Source organism: Colius striatus, chromosome 7 (assembly GCF_028858725.1).
Source record: "Colius striatus isolate bColStr4 chromosome 7, bColStr4.1.hap1, whole genome shotgun sequence".
Lineage (NCBI taxonomy): Eukaryota > Metazoa > Chordata > Aves > Coliiformes > Coliidae > Colius > Colius striatus.
In genome coordinates, this window is record NC_084765.1 from 38,894,748 (window position 1) to 38,910,888 (window position 16,141).

Consider the following 16,141-nt stretch of genomic DNA (forward strand, 5'->3'; position numbering starts at 1 on the left):
TCTATAATTACATTTTTAATTGAGCAGAAGTTAGGTTTTCCATATGGAAACCAGGCTAAGTCTTTATGGCAAAAGCCTGAAGGCTCCTAAAGTATGTTTAAACCCAGGACTTGTAGACATTAACAGATATAGACATTAATATGGCTAGATTTTATATCCTATCATTGGTGATAGCATGTCTGCTGAAGATGATACTGAGCCATAACATGCTGCAAAAAAAAAGCCCATGTTATTTACTTCAGAGACAATCTGTTTTATTAAAGGTACACGTTATTCCAGATCATATGCAGAAACAAGAATCCTCACAAAGGTCAGGTTTTCTCTCAGTTTGGGACAGAAGGTATGTTATAAAACTTACAGTTACATTAATACATCTTTACCTACTGCTGTTTGTAATAAAATTACATTGAAATAGAGCAAATACTGGCATAAACCAAGGAATTTATAAACTTCATTGCATATTACCAATAAACCCCCAAACCATCAGAGAAACACTAACTCGGGTTTGATTACATTTTTTCTCCAGTAAGTAATCAAATGACAGCAAAGAAAACCCCACATTGCATTACACATACTATGAATCTTCCATGAGGGGTCACACAGTTACACGTTCAATGTCAGGTGATCATGCCCACAGCTACTGGAGGCAAATGCATTCCTCAGTACCAGGGTGGGTGGGCTCTTGCTCCTTTCTCCTCTGCTAAACAAATGGAGCACGATCCCTGTCATTTCTCCTGTGCAGGTCAGTCAGAACCTAGAGCGGTTTTTTAATGAATCTACTACTTCAGTGCTGCTTGGACATGCAAAGAAGATGTGGTGCTTTGTGAGACAAAGAGTAAGGAACCACTCTAGACTCAGTAGCAGTGAGATCATAGAATCACAGAATGGTGCACAACAGGGAAAAGGTATGAAATATAGTTTTTCCAGTGTATTGTTTGGAAGGATAACCCAGCACTTGTGCTCCATACTGCATCTGAGCTTAACAAATGAATTCTTAGTCAAACAACTCCTCTGTGCACATTAACAGGCTCAGCTATACCTCTGTATCTAGAGTATACATTTGCCCTGTACACGTAACAGTTTATTCTCTAACTTTGTAAGCTCTGATAACACACTTTGATTTTGTCTTTCTGTTCCCTAAGACAAACAGCACAGCAGAAGATCTTTGGTTTGTGTCCTAATGTATTTATCACTAGGAGGGAGGTATAGATTTATTGATATTTACACACGTACACATACTTCTGTATAGTTCTAGCCCTGCTGGCAGAAAATTCTACCATCACTGAAGTAATAATACACAGCTCTTAGATTTCATGCTGAGTTCTACTGCCTTATAGGCACAGCTTCATACTCAGACACTTGTTACTCAGAGGCAGAAATTAACTTTACAGGTAAGGGAAACAAAGTGCACAGGATCACAGGGCGAGTAGGGCTCCATCTTGGGTATCCTGGTGTGGAGCATTCTCTTCTGTTCACTCTTCTGTGGTATGTTTCTAAACATCCTATTGCAACACCAGTAGTCTGGAAAACCAGTAGTATTGCTCAAGTTAGACAAGAATTTCCATTTTCAGCGAGGTGAAATGACAAAGTATGTTTTGCATTAGAGAAATAGTTCCTACCTCTCGCTGTGGCGCTTCAGAACTACCACTATTGGTGCTTTTAATGTGATACACTGCTTTCGAAATTCTACAGCATCTGATTTCTCTTTAGAATCCATAAAATGGCAGCAACGTGTCATCTTTCCCAACAAGGGAACAGGAAAAAGGTTGTAAATTTTTCATAGAAACACTTACTGTGAATGTTGGTATCACAGTCACCAGTCCAAATCAACATTTTTACTGAGGACATCACAGAGATAGATGTGAAGATGTCAAGACAAGAGATAACAGCTCAGGGATTGTCTTGAGTTGTTCAGTACCTTAATGGGTGACGTCATATTCTGGAATCAACAGATCGGTGTCTTAATGCTACAGGACCTTTTCATCTCGGTGGGAAAGCTTTCCTGTTTTAATATTGCTGCAGTCACTGTTATGTTCTGTGTTGCAGAACAAGTTTGAATTCAGCAAATGTGCAGCTTTTCAGAATACACAAGTTAATGGTACCTGGGAGTGTATTAACTGCACTAGAGTAAATGATGAGGAACTAACGAGAAGCTTTTCCCTCTCCTTATTTTGGTATTTTCAGAGATAGGTGGAATGGATTTTCATATCATGTTACATTTTCTATAAGTAAATCCATAATTTATGACAATAAACTGAAATACTGAAACTCAGTGCAAGAGGAAAAAGCAAAACCAGGTTGTACATTACTCTGCAATTGGGCCTGAAGAAGCCTGTGTGGAAAACCAGATGGGCTAAAACTGAAAAAACATTGCACGAAGCAGTAGCAAAGGATTTAAATCAGGTGAGATTACAAGTGCTTTGGAAGGTTCTGCTGTAGATTCCAAGTTCCACCTCTCTTCAGTCTCAGTGTATCTTTACCCCATGCACTGACACGACCCTTTACTCAGCCGAGGCTTGGATGATATTTGTGCTACCTTTCGGGAAAGGAATTGTGTTTTGCAGCTCTCTCTCCTATTCATTTTGAAAAAAGGATTAAATGCTCCTTCGGACCAAGCATAGAGGCATGCTACAGTGAAGCCACTTCATGCTCCTGGCCAAAGAAAGAACAAAAATACCTACAATAAGCAAAAGCAGATGGCTTCAGTGGCAGGAAATGAATGAGCCAGACTGCAGGTAAAATGGCCCTCTGAACACATCGCGGAGGTTTGTCATGACAGGTTCTTTGTTATCTGGGGCCTCCTCACAGGAGGCCAGATGTCTTCTGTTGTGAAAGGAGATAGATAGAGATGCTCTTCCTTTTCCTCCCCCTTTAACTTATGGCTGTTTAAGTTACTGCTAATGGAAGCAGAAGCCTGTTTTCCCCCTTGCTCTCTGATGTTTCTGGAAACAGAGGAGATAGTTAGTGAATGGGTATTCTGGTATGAAAGAAAAGGCCCAGAACTGGCCTTTACCTCCCCATGACCCTCCATTTAAAGAACAGGGAGGTCAGTGCTGCTAATTGCACTTGAAAGGATTAACCACTTGATCGCTTTCATTTGGTGGAACAAAACCATTCTTTAGGCTCAAAGCCGGAAAAACGTATCAGCGGTACTGAGACACTATCAGTGCAAGGTGGATGACTTGATTGGTTTGGCTGCTTGTGCCAGTACTGAAATTAAACATAGGATTTAAATATTTTTGCAGAGGGGAGAGCAGGAGATGGGAGAGAAGGGGGAACACTACATCTGCTGTCTCTGTTGCTTGGTATAAGAACGACTCTTGCGTTACAGTGAGGTTGCACTGGAAGAAAAAGAATCTGAAGCCAATTCCTGGACACAGTGTTCCAGATTTAAAATCTTTTCTGTACATCGATTTCACCTGAGAATTAAAAGTAATTTACTTTTGGAATAGAGTCTTAATTCCCATCGCTCAAATAAAGTGAGGTACACAAAACTTAAATTTGGAAACCATTTTTAACCTTGTGAAACTGTTTTCCAAAAGTAACAAAGAACAGCTTATACAAGCTTTTATCTGACCTCTGCTTCTTAAATAAAAAAACATGTTTTCAGGGAAATGTGTCTTGGAAGTAACTCCCCTCCCCCCCTGCCATTTTTCCCTCTGGTTCTTGTAAAACATTAGGTCAGTGGGTTCATTTTATTTTTGTTTGTTTAAAGTGGGTGAAAGTTTCCTTCTCGAGCTATTATCTTTGTGTGATTGAAAAAAAAAATATTACAACAATCTTTGTTTAAGAAATACAAGCACAGATGGAAATGTCAGAAGACTATCAAAATTAATACCAAAGGAAATAGCATTAATCATTGTAAAAGGCCAAAATAACCTCTCAATAGCAATAAGAACCAAATGAGTACGAAATGTGTTTCAATGGTACTGAGACATGACTGCTGATTTTCCTCCTTGCCTGGCACAGGAACTCAATATATATACATATTTAAAGACCACTGTTCTCATTCTGACTTCAAGCCTGTGTTTCTCCTGGTGCTGTTACACGTCATGCACATTTCACGTGCACTCAGGTAACTCACCGAGCACTTTGCAAATAGAGCTGTGGTTTGGTTGTCCATGGAAATGCATTTCTGTATGCATACAAACCTGATGATAACTATGATTTGCACAGAGTGTAATGGTATCTTGTGTTTTGAGTAATAGTAACATTGATTTCTGTATCTTGAAGCATTAAAAACCAAAGTACAAACCAGCTGTTTGAGCCTGTATGGATTGCTGTGTAAACGTAAAAAGATCCTAAGTATAAAAAGATTTTCTTGGTGTATTTTTCAGGGCACTGTTTCTATGTTCACCAGGCTGTGAGAATTCCCTCCTGGGGACGATGCTACAGGTGAGAACACAACAAAAACTTTGGAATTTGTTTAAAAAATCCTCTATTACAATTTTTCAATCTGTATGAACGAGATTTAGGGGTTTTCTGAAGTAACACACTTCTGAGAAATTCTGAAATATTTGTCCACCTTTTACCGTACCTGTAATAAAACACTTTGATCTACCTTAAGACTACAATTTTTCCCCAGTATCTAGAACATCCTAGTATGAGAGAAATATATTTCTATAACTCTGCTTGTAAAGATATAGCTTAAGTCTACTACTTCTGCCAGCATTAGCTGTACTGCTATAGCTTGGCAAAGTCACACTTGTATAATTACATTCACATGTGATGACTCTGCCAGCACTGCTACACATACCAGTAAAAATTTCATCAGCATAGACAAAATCTTATTTATGCTGTTCCAATTTGCTCCATTACTGCAAAAGAAAAAACACAGCAGAGTTGTAGTCTGACTAATTTAGGGAAGTCTTGTCAGAAAACTTGTGTTCGGAACCACCATCTTTCCTGTTTCTTGTCTCTGCAAATTACTTTGTCTTCTCCCAGCCCCCCTCTGCATGACACACCATCCTAATAATTTCAGTAAAGCTGAAAATTAAATCTGGTAAGCTTCTGATGTCAAGAAAATGAAATCAGTGTTACTGGGCAAAACAAAAAGAAACAACCTGATGCAAAGAATTATTATTAATAACACTAGCAACTAGCAAGCTAATTCCTTTTTACAGTTGGAGAGATCGCTTCTTATAGCAAGAGAAGCCAAGTCCTCCTATCCCAGCCTCTGGAAATACTCTCACTGTGATGAGTTTATCAGGCCTGCAGATTCAGACACAGCAATATTTAGCAAAGTTTACCTGTTCTCAAATAAGTAATACTAATCAGACTGCATTATCTGAGTAGTTTTACAACCTCAAAGTGTGCAGGATGTGAGCTCTTCAGTTTATCTTTGGACAGACATTGTAGACATCTATTTCCAGATTTCAGTTAGACAAAAATAGTTATGTTTGTGCAGTTTATCATTACTAAAGAACCAAACCAAAATGTACTGTTACTTACCTATATACAGATGTCTTACTCTTTTCCTGCACAACACTTGGCATTTTTAATCAATGTGTACATAAACGAAAAGAAAAAAAGCAGATTATCATATTGTCCTTTGTAGTTCTCTTTCAAAATCTCCTGATGATAGTCCACAAGGAAATAATAAATTGCTTCTATTGTGGAAAGGTATGTATCTGGTTTTCCCTTCTGATGACGCCAAAAACAAGTTTTCCTTGTCTTCAACTCAATTTGCAGCAACCCTGTCAAGAAAATGACGACTTAAATTAGACGATGTGGATAAGTGGATGGGAGGGCAAACAAGTCTTTAGTCTTGTTTTCTGACTTTGCTGCTAGATGTTTGCATGCAAGTCATTTTTCTTCCTGTACTTCCTTTTCTCATCTACAAAAAGGAGGCAATAATTTTACCCTCCTTTGTGGACCATTTTGAAAGTGATCAAAAAGTGCTGTAAGTTCTAGGTTACAATCCTCATGTTTGCAATTAATCTTACAGGTTATTCTTTCATTCACACAGCCTCACAGCCCTCAGTAAACTGCAGCATCTCTTCAGATAGGAAGAGTGAAACTCACACAGACCCATTGCTGCTCATAAAATGATTAACAAACTTCATCTCTTGCGAAGCTAATGTCTTGCAAGTGTAAAACAGAATCCCTCAGACTGTTAGTTTTGCTGAACTGAACCAGACACTTTTCCTTTACGCTTGTGAAGTAACAGAAATCTCACTTGGATTACTGAGGAGTAACTGTGGCAGAGTCTGGTCATTAATTTTACTAGAAACTAAAAGCATTCCCACTTAAGATGAAAGAAAAAAAATGTGGTCTCTGTATAATTCATGAAAGTCTTTATCTACTGTAGTCTCTGTAACTTTTATCTTCCAGATTAAACATGGATCTTGTTTTTTATGTTCCTTAGGGTGAACAAACTACTCAAAATTAAAACCACCTTAATGTCTAATCACTTTGTAAACAGGATGGATGGTTGGATTCTAAAGAATAGCACATACACCTGTCAATAGTACCAGGATCAAGCTGTAAAATGTTAGAATCAGGTGCTACGTGTGTGTCATGGGATGGTTTAGCATAAGAAATTGTATAAATAACAATATGGTTTCAGAATTGCTGGGAAGTTATGGACAGAGAAATCTAGCCACAGAAGTTTAGGAAAGGTCCAAACTGAAGAACACAAACTGGCCCAGCACTTGTAGTTCTATATTTTTTTATCTTCAAGATGCATCTAACTCTTTCTAGTGGAGCTGCAAGATAGATTTATCTGTTTGTTTTGCACTTAGTCACGTATGATATCTTGCATTGTAAAAAATCTCTCCTACAGCAATTGTTTTAAAAAATGAACAAGAGGGAGGTTCCATCACTGAATTTAAATGTTATTTCTGGTGTTTTGGAACCAGAAATTCCAAGCATCGTAGACTATTACCTCTAATAATCCTACACATATGTATTCAAAAGAGTAATAGGAAACTGCATGAAGCTTGTTTCCCTCAGGAAGTTACAACACTTTAATTCTCAGCCCTAACCAAAGTGAAAATTTCCAAATTCAGCAATGTTTCCACTTTAACAGCAGTGGGGGATGATTCGTCCAGTATAAACTCTCTCCCATTTGTGTTTAGAATACAAACAAAAGTTCATTGAAGGCAAGACCACTGATGCTACTGAGCTCACCACAACCACTGACACTACTGTGCTTACCACAAATGCAGGAGCAGTTAATTTCAAGAATAGAACTTTAGGAGTCTTTTAACAAAAAAATAAATAGAGGAGGTGAAGGGTTACAGTTTACTGAGCACGTTGCTACCATCTGTACTGTATCTGTACAGCCCAAGGCAGTGTTTTATTACAAATACCGATTGTTCCTCTGAATGCCTACAGTACTGAGGAAATCAACATGTTGGGTTTGCTTTTTTAGCATCCAGATACTTTGAGCTCATTAGAAATAAACATTTCTATGGATCTGAGATCAAGCAAAATGGAAGTACATGTACCTTTAAACCTGCTTAGGTAACATAACCAAACTTCCTTTACAGTAGTTCTTTTCCTGCATATGTGGCAGACAATATGTTTCCTTGACATCTTTCACTTTTCCCTAAGCCTCCACTTTTAACTGATATGCTACAATCTATTATCACAGCACAGTCCCTGTGCTCCCTCCACTACAAGCTCAGCTCTGTGGGATCCTATATTAATCATGTTTGGTCACTGATGTTACTTTTAAGAGACATTCTTTGTTCTTATCAACAAAATACATGCAAACTGTAAAGTTCACATGCTGAAGCCTGTTGCTTACTCTGAGCCTTTATCACCTCTTTGTCCCTACAGTTTGTTCAGTGAAGTGAGAAGTCACTACTTCAAGAAATACCAGTGCTGAAACTTTGAAGTAATGAGTACCTATGGTTTGTACCTATGGCAGCTAAAGTGCCTATTGTTATTTTAATTATACTGTTAATTTCCTGAAGAGGTAGAAGCTTGAAAATGCCATTTCAGGCAGGAATTCTGCTCCTTTCCTGATTTTTTAGATTTCCCAAGGTTTACGAGTAACTTCAGGATTTTAGGCTGAGGAGGATTTTACACACCTTGGATTCACCTTGCCCCTGCTCTGTAGCCCTGAATCATGCCAGCAGCATACATTATTTCAGAAAGAATGTGGAAACTCATAACAAAACTCCCACTCTTTCTTTGCATCACACCCTCAAGTGATTTTGAGGGATGATAAAAGATGAAAATATGAGAAGATGACAAGGAACTTGTCAGAAAAAGAGGATGAGGGGAGTTTATGTGAGAGAACATCAGTTTCCTGCACTCCAATACCCCAGCTCTGCACAGGCACAGGCTACTCTTTTCTTGCAGAAATTAAAGCAAGCACAGAAACTTTAGAAATAAAACAAACAAAACCAACAAAATCCCCCAACTAAAGCAGCTGTACAATTCAGCCCTGTACTAGAGAATGTACATGCTAATAAAACAAGACATTTGGCTAATACAAAGAGGATCAAACTTACAGGAAAAAACACCAAAGCAATCCATTTCTTTTAACAATTATGTTGATGCTGCCAATAAGCTTCATCACTCATATGAGAAAGTAATCATTAACATGAGATGCAACTGTTTCCTTTCTGATCTGGTGATCACTTTTAGTGAAGTAATCAATCCTAGACATTACCAGCTTTCAAGTATTTCCTGTCTTTAATACAACTGATTTAGTTTTGCTTTCTAAAGATGTATTACACTGCTTTTCCAAGAAGATATCAAGGTAATTTTTTTGGCCTAAGTTTTCCAGGCTTTTGTTTTTTCAGATCGATGCACTCATTTGCTTTCTTTTGCAGTACAATTAACTAGATTTATGCTCTATATAAATGCAGGCTCACAAAACATAAGGCTTTTCTTTACATTTTCTTGGCTTCATCAGTGTTTCCATCCAGTATTTTGTGTGACAATCTTTCTAAGTAAGTACAGCAATTACTTTTTATTTGGAATTACAAACACTCCTTTTTAAACTTTAATACCTGAGCAATATTTTATTGGATGATGACTTTATTTGCCATTGAACTGAAAAATTACAACAGTTCTCTAGTTTTCATGTGTGTGCAACATAAAAATGTCATCGGTTTATGCTTAAGGAAACTCTGCCCCATTCATCTCGGAAGTAAAAACTGCAGCCTCTAAAAGCAATATTAATGCACCTTGTGTCCTTTGTGACAGGTACTAAGGAAAGCAATGAATGGACGGGTTTTGCACGTTGTCACATCTGCTGTATGAAGTGTAACACTCTTCCCTGGGCATGGATAAGGGAGACTGACTTGCATCACACTAGTCACCTCTTACAGCAGCCCTGAAAACTGCTTATGGAAACAGGGCTTGAATGCAGCTGGAGCAGAAATGAAGTTCTGGAAAGGAGGGGAGAGTCCACCAGATCAGCCTTCAGATGAGGTAAGCGAAAACCCTTCTTTAAGAGTTCTGAAGTAACACCAGTCACGGATGTTTTGACTGATACACTGCATAAGCTTCCACAGAAATCTCTAATTCCCTGAGCTGCCCGTTATGTTTCTTAAATTAATCCTTTTAAAATAAGTTCCAACACAATTACTCTAATCTTTACAGTAATACTTCATTTTTTTTGATAAATTTTGTTTTAAACTAAATACTTACAATTTCAATTAGCCAATAGATTATACTAACGTGACATTCTTTAATAAACTGACTAGACAGCAAGGTAACATTCATCTAGCATGTGACAAGTCTGTGAAATTCCTTCTAGGACCAGTGCAAAGCAGGCACTAGAAAGCAGCTAGAAATATATATGACATATAAACTTGATAGTCTGCCTCCCAGCTAAGTACACCTTTTTCACTAATGAAAGTATTTTCAAACTCCTATTTCACTCAAAGGAAGTGGAATGTTATTGTTAAATTGCTTTATCTTTTCTGGTTTTATTTATTTAAACTTCTTGCAATGAATCTAAGAGCAAAAGAACCCCATAGATTACAATTTTTTGTTCTCAGAAAAGGGAGGGTGGGGAGTTCCCTTTTTGTCTGGACAGTAAAGGGCTCATTGAAATTATCATGAAACAAAGAACTTTACTAGAAAAAGAAACCAAGCCATGACATACTTGTGCTGTATCTCCTAGATCTCTCCTTCACCTTCTAGTGGCCTGTCTGCCCCTGGTGTGTACAAAATCATTCCCTTGGGGCACCTGAAAAAGCAGATAGCCACCTGCAAAGGAAATCGTCCTAGCTTCCTTCAGAGGTCATTCAAAATGCTGTTCCTCTACCATCTCACACAGCAGCTTCCATTCTGTGAGACTGAGGAAATTTCTTCCAATAGAGAAGTGGAAGAAATAAGTGTAACTGCTTTCTAAATACTAACACCAAATCACATGACGTGAAAATCAGTGGAGTTTTTGGCTCAGGATATCTTCTACAGCACTGAAACAGGCCGTTAATTCTTTCTTGTATACTGTGCCACAGGGTTAGGTGTACACTTATGCTCAGGTCTGCTATGCAGACCTATATTTCCCTTCATCATTTCAGTAGCAATAACACCTCAGTATCAACTGTTTTTTTTTACCTTGAAGTCGTTCATCAGTTATTATTTTGTTAGTTTGATTCCACGTGCTGTCAATAAATATTATTTTCTTCAGTCTGGTGCCTTCACTCCTGTTGCCTGAGATGCATTCCTTTAGATTTTTTTCTTCTTCTTTAGGTTCTATTTTTGCTTGCTTGAGAAGTGGCTCTCTGGAACAGTCACCATCACCATCACAAACACTTTTCTTAGTGTACTTTTGGAGATGGAAAGCAATATCTTTTACTGAAACTGAATTGGGGCCAGGAAATATAAGTGCTATCTAAACAAAGAAAAGAAACAAATCTGAGTGTCAACAAAATCTAATTAAACACATCAGGAATTGTTTCATTAAAGAATTGGCAGACACTTAAGGCAGGACAAGATGAAAAACTCTCTCTTAAAAAATATTCTATTGTCTAAAAGGATAAAAGACTGTGTTAAAAGAGATTTTTAATTAAATGTCACCTCTGCCTCTGCTACCAACTCCAACACTTTTGTACAAAAAAAGAGCTTTTTCAGCCAAGACAATGGCATCAGCCCCGAGGAAGTTAAAATTTCACTTGTCATTGCAGTATATGGCATAGAAAGGCTATAAAGAGTAGTTTCTAATTTCATTCACAAATTTTAGGTGAGAAAAAATAATCTCTTCTGCCCCTGAGCCTGCTACAGGTCCCACAAGTATCCTACATGAAAAATATCAGTGATGACCTTGATATTTCTTCAGTAGCTTACTGCAGCATTAAGAATCTGTGACTTGGAAAGTCTGGACAATACAAAGTCACTGCAACTTCTTCCCACTTCTGCCTGCCTTCTCCATTGCTCTGCTTTTTCTCAGCTTCCTGCCTCTTTGCCACCTATGCTTTTCTTCATGCTTATTCCTTGAAGAAAATAACCTCTCTTTCGGATATGTATATCATTCTAAAGTAGTCAAACAACGACGAAAGTGTTAATTATGACATCAAAAGTGTAAACATTAGACTTCAGATTAATCACACTTTCTAAATGAGCAGATCAATCCAAGTTCATAGCTCACTTTTTTCAGGCTCTGTGCTATGACAGACAATAGTTCACATTTTAGTAGGTCTTCTCTGTAACAGTGAACGTTAAACATTTTAAGGAACTTTAAATATTGTAGCCGCTTAACACGATGAGCACAAGCCTAACTGCTGTTTAACTTGCTGTAAATTCAATACTTTCATGTGTCTGGGCAAAATATTTCAGGCACACAATGAACCAAATTACAGTGCCACAGTTTTTCTAAGCTTTGGAGGATCACTGTACCTTTGTAGGCCCAAGCTTTGGGAGAGACCAAAAGGGAGTGGACTGGACTCATAGAATAGCGCTCTCCTCCCCTCCCTCAGAGGATAGAATGCAGGTGGAAAGACAGAGGTATCCTCTGCATCTCCCCAGCACAAAGCCCAGCTATCTTTATACAATCTCTTACTTCATGTCTTTTTTCTTCATATTCTGGAATGCAAGGGTATTTATAAATTGTAACATCATCAGGTGCCAGGAGCTTAGCATGCACAGCAGTGCTTTTGCCATCTGTTTCGTTTGGGTGTTTAATGATGTCAATCTTCAAAGGTAACTATAGGAAGAAAGAAAAGAAGAAGGAATAACCAATATTTACTACCATACATATATGTATAAACATTTGTGCAAAATCCAGCAGAATGCTCTATGGACATTTATAATTACTATGTAATTAAGACATACTTGACTTTTTTGTCACTGTTTTTGTTTTAATAGGTTTAGAACTAGAGATAAGTGACAAGAAGAACCTGTTACATTCTCTCAGTTCATGTAAATACCTAAGTATGCAGTGAATGCAATGTGTAATGCTACAGTAGTTGTGTGGCAAAATCTCTGCAAACAGTTTCAACCAAGTACACAAGAGGTGGTCTTGATTTGAGCAATATAATGGTCCTAACTATTAATGCTTATCTGTATTAGGTATTCACTCTATTGCAAAAATGGTCTTTTCCATGAAAATACACCTAAATCCACTGGGTCAAATTTCCAAAGTACTTCTAAACTATTTTCAAGATGCTTTCAAACTACAGTGTCTTCAAACTGCATTTTAGTTCCTAGGTGGCTTTACAAAGTGCCTCAGCCCTCTGATGGTTTCTCCAAGTACTTTAGATAAAAGGCGTTACGCTCTTATTCTTTATTTATAAGAGTGGTTATCTGAGCTACACAACCATGACACTTAGGAATGCCTTTTAGCTCACAAATTATGTAAAATTCACTCTTGGTTATGGACAACTCATATTTTTGGTTCAGAGTATACTCTCTTCTGGCCAGAGTTCTTAGAAACTGAAGAATGAAGGTAAGAGCACTGCAAAGAAACTTCTAAGAACTATGTGAAAACACAGTCCTTTGAATGAGAAGCTGAGTGACTTCAGCTTATCCTCTCATCTAGTGTATGTACAAATGTTTATGTGAGGACTGGTACATTGTCAGTGTTTGTGCATATGAATTCTCAAATAAGAACAATAATTTTATCTAACTGTAGTTTATTCATACTTATAGTTGTGTTAAAGATGAACATCTATAAAGAACAAATGAGAAAAGAAATGGCCACAGACTGACTGTTCTCCATCCCCGTGACCAAAAGAGGCACAAGAATGTTATAAACAAAATCCACAAGAAATATTAACCTTCACAGTTGGAATGTCTTTGGTAGGGACAGTTTCAACAGGAACAAAGCATGTATAACAATAAAACATCCTTGAACTGCTGCATCGGGGGCATTTTGATCTCCCACTCTTTTTGGCTTTTTCCAGCACCTCCTGTGAAGCCAACTGTAACTGTTGAAGTGGGTTATCTTGAAATGATGATGGAGTCTGCAATTCTAGACTTTCCAAACATTTGGTGTTTCTTTTTGATTCTTGAGAGTTTTCTTCATTTGTAAGTGTAGATGAATTTAAAGACATAGTTAGCTGAAAGACAATATGTTGTAGCTGTTAAATAAAAATCCTACACATTGTGAACTGATTTATTGGAAATGATTTCACATGACCCTCTTTAGCAAAAAAGTACTCATCAAAGATGGTATCTCTTGCAACAGAAAGAATAATAGAAACATCTTGTTCAGTGGTTATAGCACCAAGAACCTCAAACAGATTTCAGGAGGGCATGAGTTACACAGCTAGAAAGAACTTGTGGTTTGTATCCTTAATGCACATATATACACATTCATCATCTTACTAAGATAAGTTATCCCACTCACTTAACTCTTGCAGAAGTATATATATTTTCTATTGGTAGGATCAGTGTCTAAAAGCTTGTGAAAGCACTGGTAGACACTTATTTACCTGGATAAGTAGTCTCATTAGTCTTCAGCATGATTGTTGACAAAGAATGAAATGTCTACAGGACAGAAATCCATTAAAAGTTAATTGTATGAATTTAGATCTCTATCCTGAAATTTGTGTGTGGGCAAACCAAACTACTCAAATGAAATCCCTGTTCACAGAACTTTGTGAGATAAATCTTCCAGGAGTAAAGCTTGAGGCTGAAGAATTAATTCTCAAGAGCTAAAACACAGCTTTGGTGCTCCATGTAGCAGAAGCACTGACCTGCACAGCTTGCAGTAGTTACAAACTGCCTTTTGCACTCTGTGCTGTATCACTTCAAATGAAAAAAGTGATTCTCCATATTTACTTTAAGCTAATTTAGGTTTACTTTTTAATGTCAGGGATCACACTGGTGAAATGATGTAACAAAAGAGTCATGTTGAACAAAAACAAACAAACAATAGTTCCTGAGATGCAATCCAAAATTGTGTTTAAATAAAACCAAGTGTCATTAGTTGAGAAATAACAAAACCAAAACACTCTGATAACTTTTCAATAAAAATTGAAAATCCCAGAAAAAAAAGAGTTGTTATTTTCTAGTAAGATTACATACTCATGCTCTCCTCCCACATCAACAGGCTCTAACTTCTGCAAAGTCAGGGATGTCCACTCAAATAAACACAAAATCTAACATGCACACAAATTTTATTGTGCAATTTGCCTTCAGGTATCTCTGAGATAAAGCAAATATACCCTACATCTCAGAGTAACCCACACTATTATCAAATTTCCTCAAAAAGCAAAGAGGGTGAGAGGCCCTGTAATTTGACATGCATTCCCAGGCTGCAAACTGATTCTTCTCAGTGTAATGTCTTATGGCACTGTGGTGTTCAACTATGGCACCCTGAAGCACTTTCTTTATTGATACTGACAAGAGATATGCTGCTGTAATGGCACAGGAAAACCTTTGTGCTCTCAAAACAGTGTCTGTTCACAAAAGTATAGCAGTATGCATACAGTACACATGCATAAAGGCCAGCAAGAGAGTTTACACAAGATCCAAATCTCAGTTCAGACACAGAACTTTTAAGGCTGTAAATAACAACTCTTATCTGCACCTTATCTCCAAATCCCAGATAAATCACTGCCACTGGTGGGTACCCTCCACATTCCAACTGCAATTCTAAGACAACCTAAAATTCCTCTCAGCATATTGGGGTTTTGTGTGAAGTTCTCGGAGTGCTTGGAAGCGCTGGGCGCTCACCTCAGCTGCTGTATGCTCACTCACCGGTGCTCACTGTTGCTGAGCCATGCAGAACGAACACGATTAGGTCTCAGCTTCTGAGGACCCAGCAGCCATCCTCAACCGTCAGCACTCTGGCAATTTAAAGGAGTGAGACGTTCCGTCCCGGGGCAGCATACAGCAGACCGTAGGAAACGCAGCAGAAGTCCCGAGAGACACAGAGCTTTGCTGTTATGTATTGTTGTTGTGAAGCCGTTCTCCTACCCGGGAGTGACAGAACGGCCCGTGCCACCGCACGGACACGGGGGCCCCTTAGGGCGGAAAGCGGCCCGGCCTAGCGGGCGCTCCAGAGCCGCTGCCCAGCGTGGGGAGCGCTGCCGAGCCCCGCGCACGGCCCCGAGGCCCCGCCACCCGCGCCTGTCCCTCACGGGCCCAGGTGCGGCCGGCGACGCGCGGCCTCCGCGCCGTGTTCCTTCCCCCTACCCCCGCGGCCTCGACGCCCTCGCGGCACGGCGGTGACAGCTCCGCTCCGCACTGCTCCGTGCCTCGCCGTCGCAAGCCCCGCTCCTCACCCGCTCCCTTCGCTCCAGCCCCTCCGCGGGCCGGCACTCGCCGCCCAGGGCCACCCGGCTCTTCCGCGGCCTTCACAAAGCCCCGGAACCAAAGCGTCGGGCTCTGTGTCCGCGGGGAGAGGAGGAGGCCGGAAGAGCGTGCCCGGGAGAGTGCATTTCGGCGGGAAATGGTTGCCGGGGCCCCTGGAGGTCGCCCACGGGGACCGGAGACGGGTGGGCTGAGGGGCGTCCTGAGGGCTACCGGGCCGCAGCGCAGCCCTCTCCTCCCCGCACACCTCTGCGGCCACCTGCCTGGCGGTGGCTCGGAGTTACCCCGTGCTATCGAAGAGGATTACTGAGAGCAGCCCAAGGTGGAGAGTGGCTCCCAATGGGTCACCTCCAACCTGAGTCTGTATGTTCGTATGAGAGCCTCCCACCCCGAACCGGCTTTTCCACGTTTTGTGTCACCAAAACCTCAACAGAAACCCATGGGGGGTTTCTGCGGGGCAGAAACGTGCTCT

At 39.5% G+C, this 16,141-nt stretch overlaps 1 protein-coding gene across 5 annotated transcripts; it reads right to left on the minus strand.

Annotated features, from left to right (window-relative positions):
• Nucleotides 1-247: 247 nt before the first annotated feature.
• On the minus strand, nt 248-15,719 carry DTWD1 (DTW domain containing 1). Of its 5 annotated transcripts, none has more exons than XM_062000223.1 (7): nt 15,642-15,719; nt 15,115-15,203; nt 13,188-13,469; nt 11,972-12,115; nt 10,531-10,807; nt 5,452-5,696; nt 248-2,942 (listed from the first exon to the last, which is right to left on the minus strand). In XM_062000223.1, exons 3-6 carry the CDS (start codon nt 13,461-13,463, stop codon nt 5,467-5,469), a joined length of 927 nt encoding a protein of 308 aa, XP_061856207.1. In that variant the 5' UTR covers nt 13,464-13,469; nt 15,115-15,203; nt 15,642-15,719; the 3' UTR covers nt 248-2,942; nt 5,452-5,466. The 5 variants fall into 5 exon arrangements, with proteins under 5 accessions (XP_061856207.1, XP_061856206.1, XP_061856208.1 ...); XM_062000222.1 differs by having other exon boundaries at nt 15,115-15,329; XM_062000224.1 differs by lacking the exon at nt 15,115-15,203.
• Between the last annotated feature and the right edge of the window lie 422 nt (nt 15,720-16,141).

What these genes read in the sequence shown, in the direction of transcription:
- DTWD1 (XM_062000224.1), bottom strand. Translation starts at nt 13,463, where the DNA reads ATGTCTTTAAATTCATCTACACTTACAAATGAAGAAAACTCTCAAGAA. An exon ending in ATGAAGAAAAAAGACATGAA is followed by an intron (nt 10,808 to 11,971) that starts GTAAGAGATTGT and finishes TTCTTTGTTTAG; the next exon opens with ATAGCACTTATATTTCCTGG. An exon ending in AACTGATGAACGACTTCAAG is followed by an intron (nt 5,697 to 10,530) that starts GTAAAAAAAAAC and finishes TTTTCTTGACAG; the next exon opens with GGTTGCTGCAAATTGAGTTG.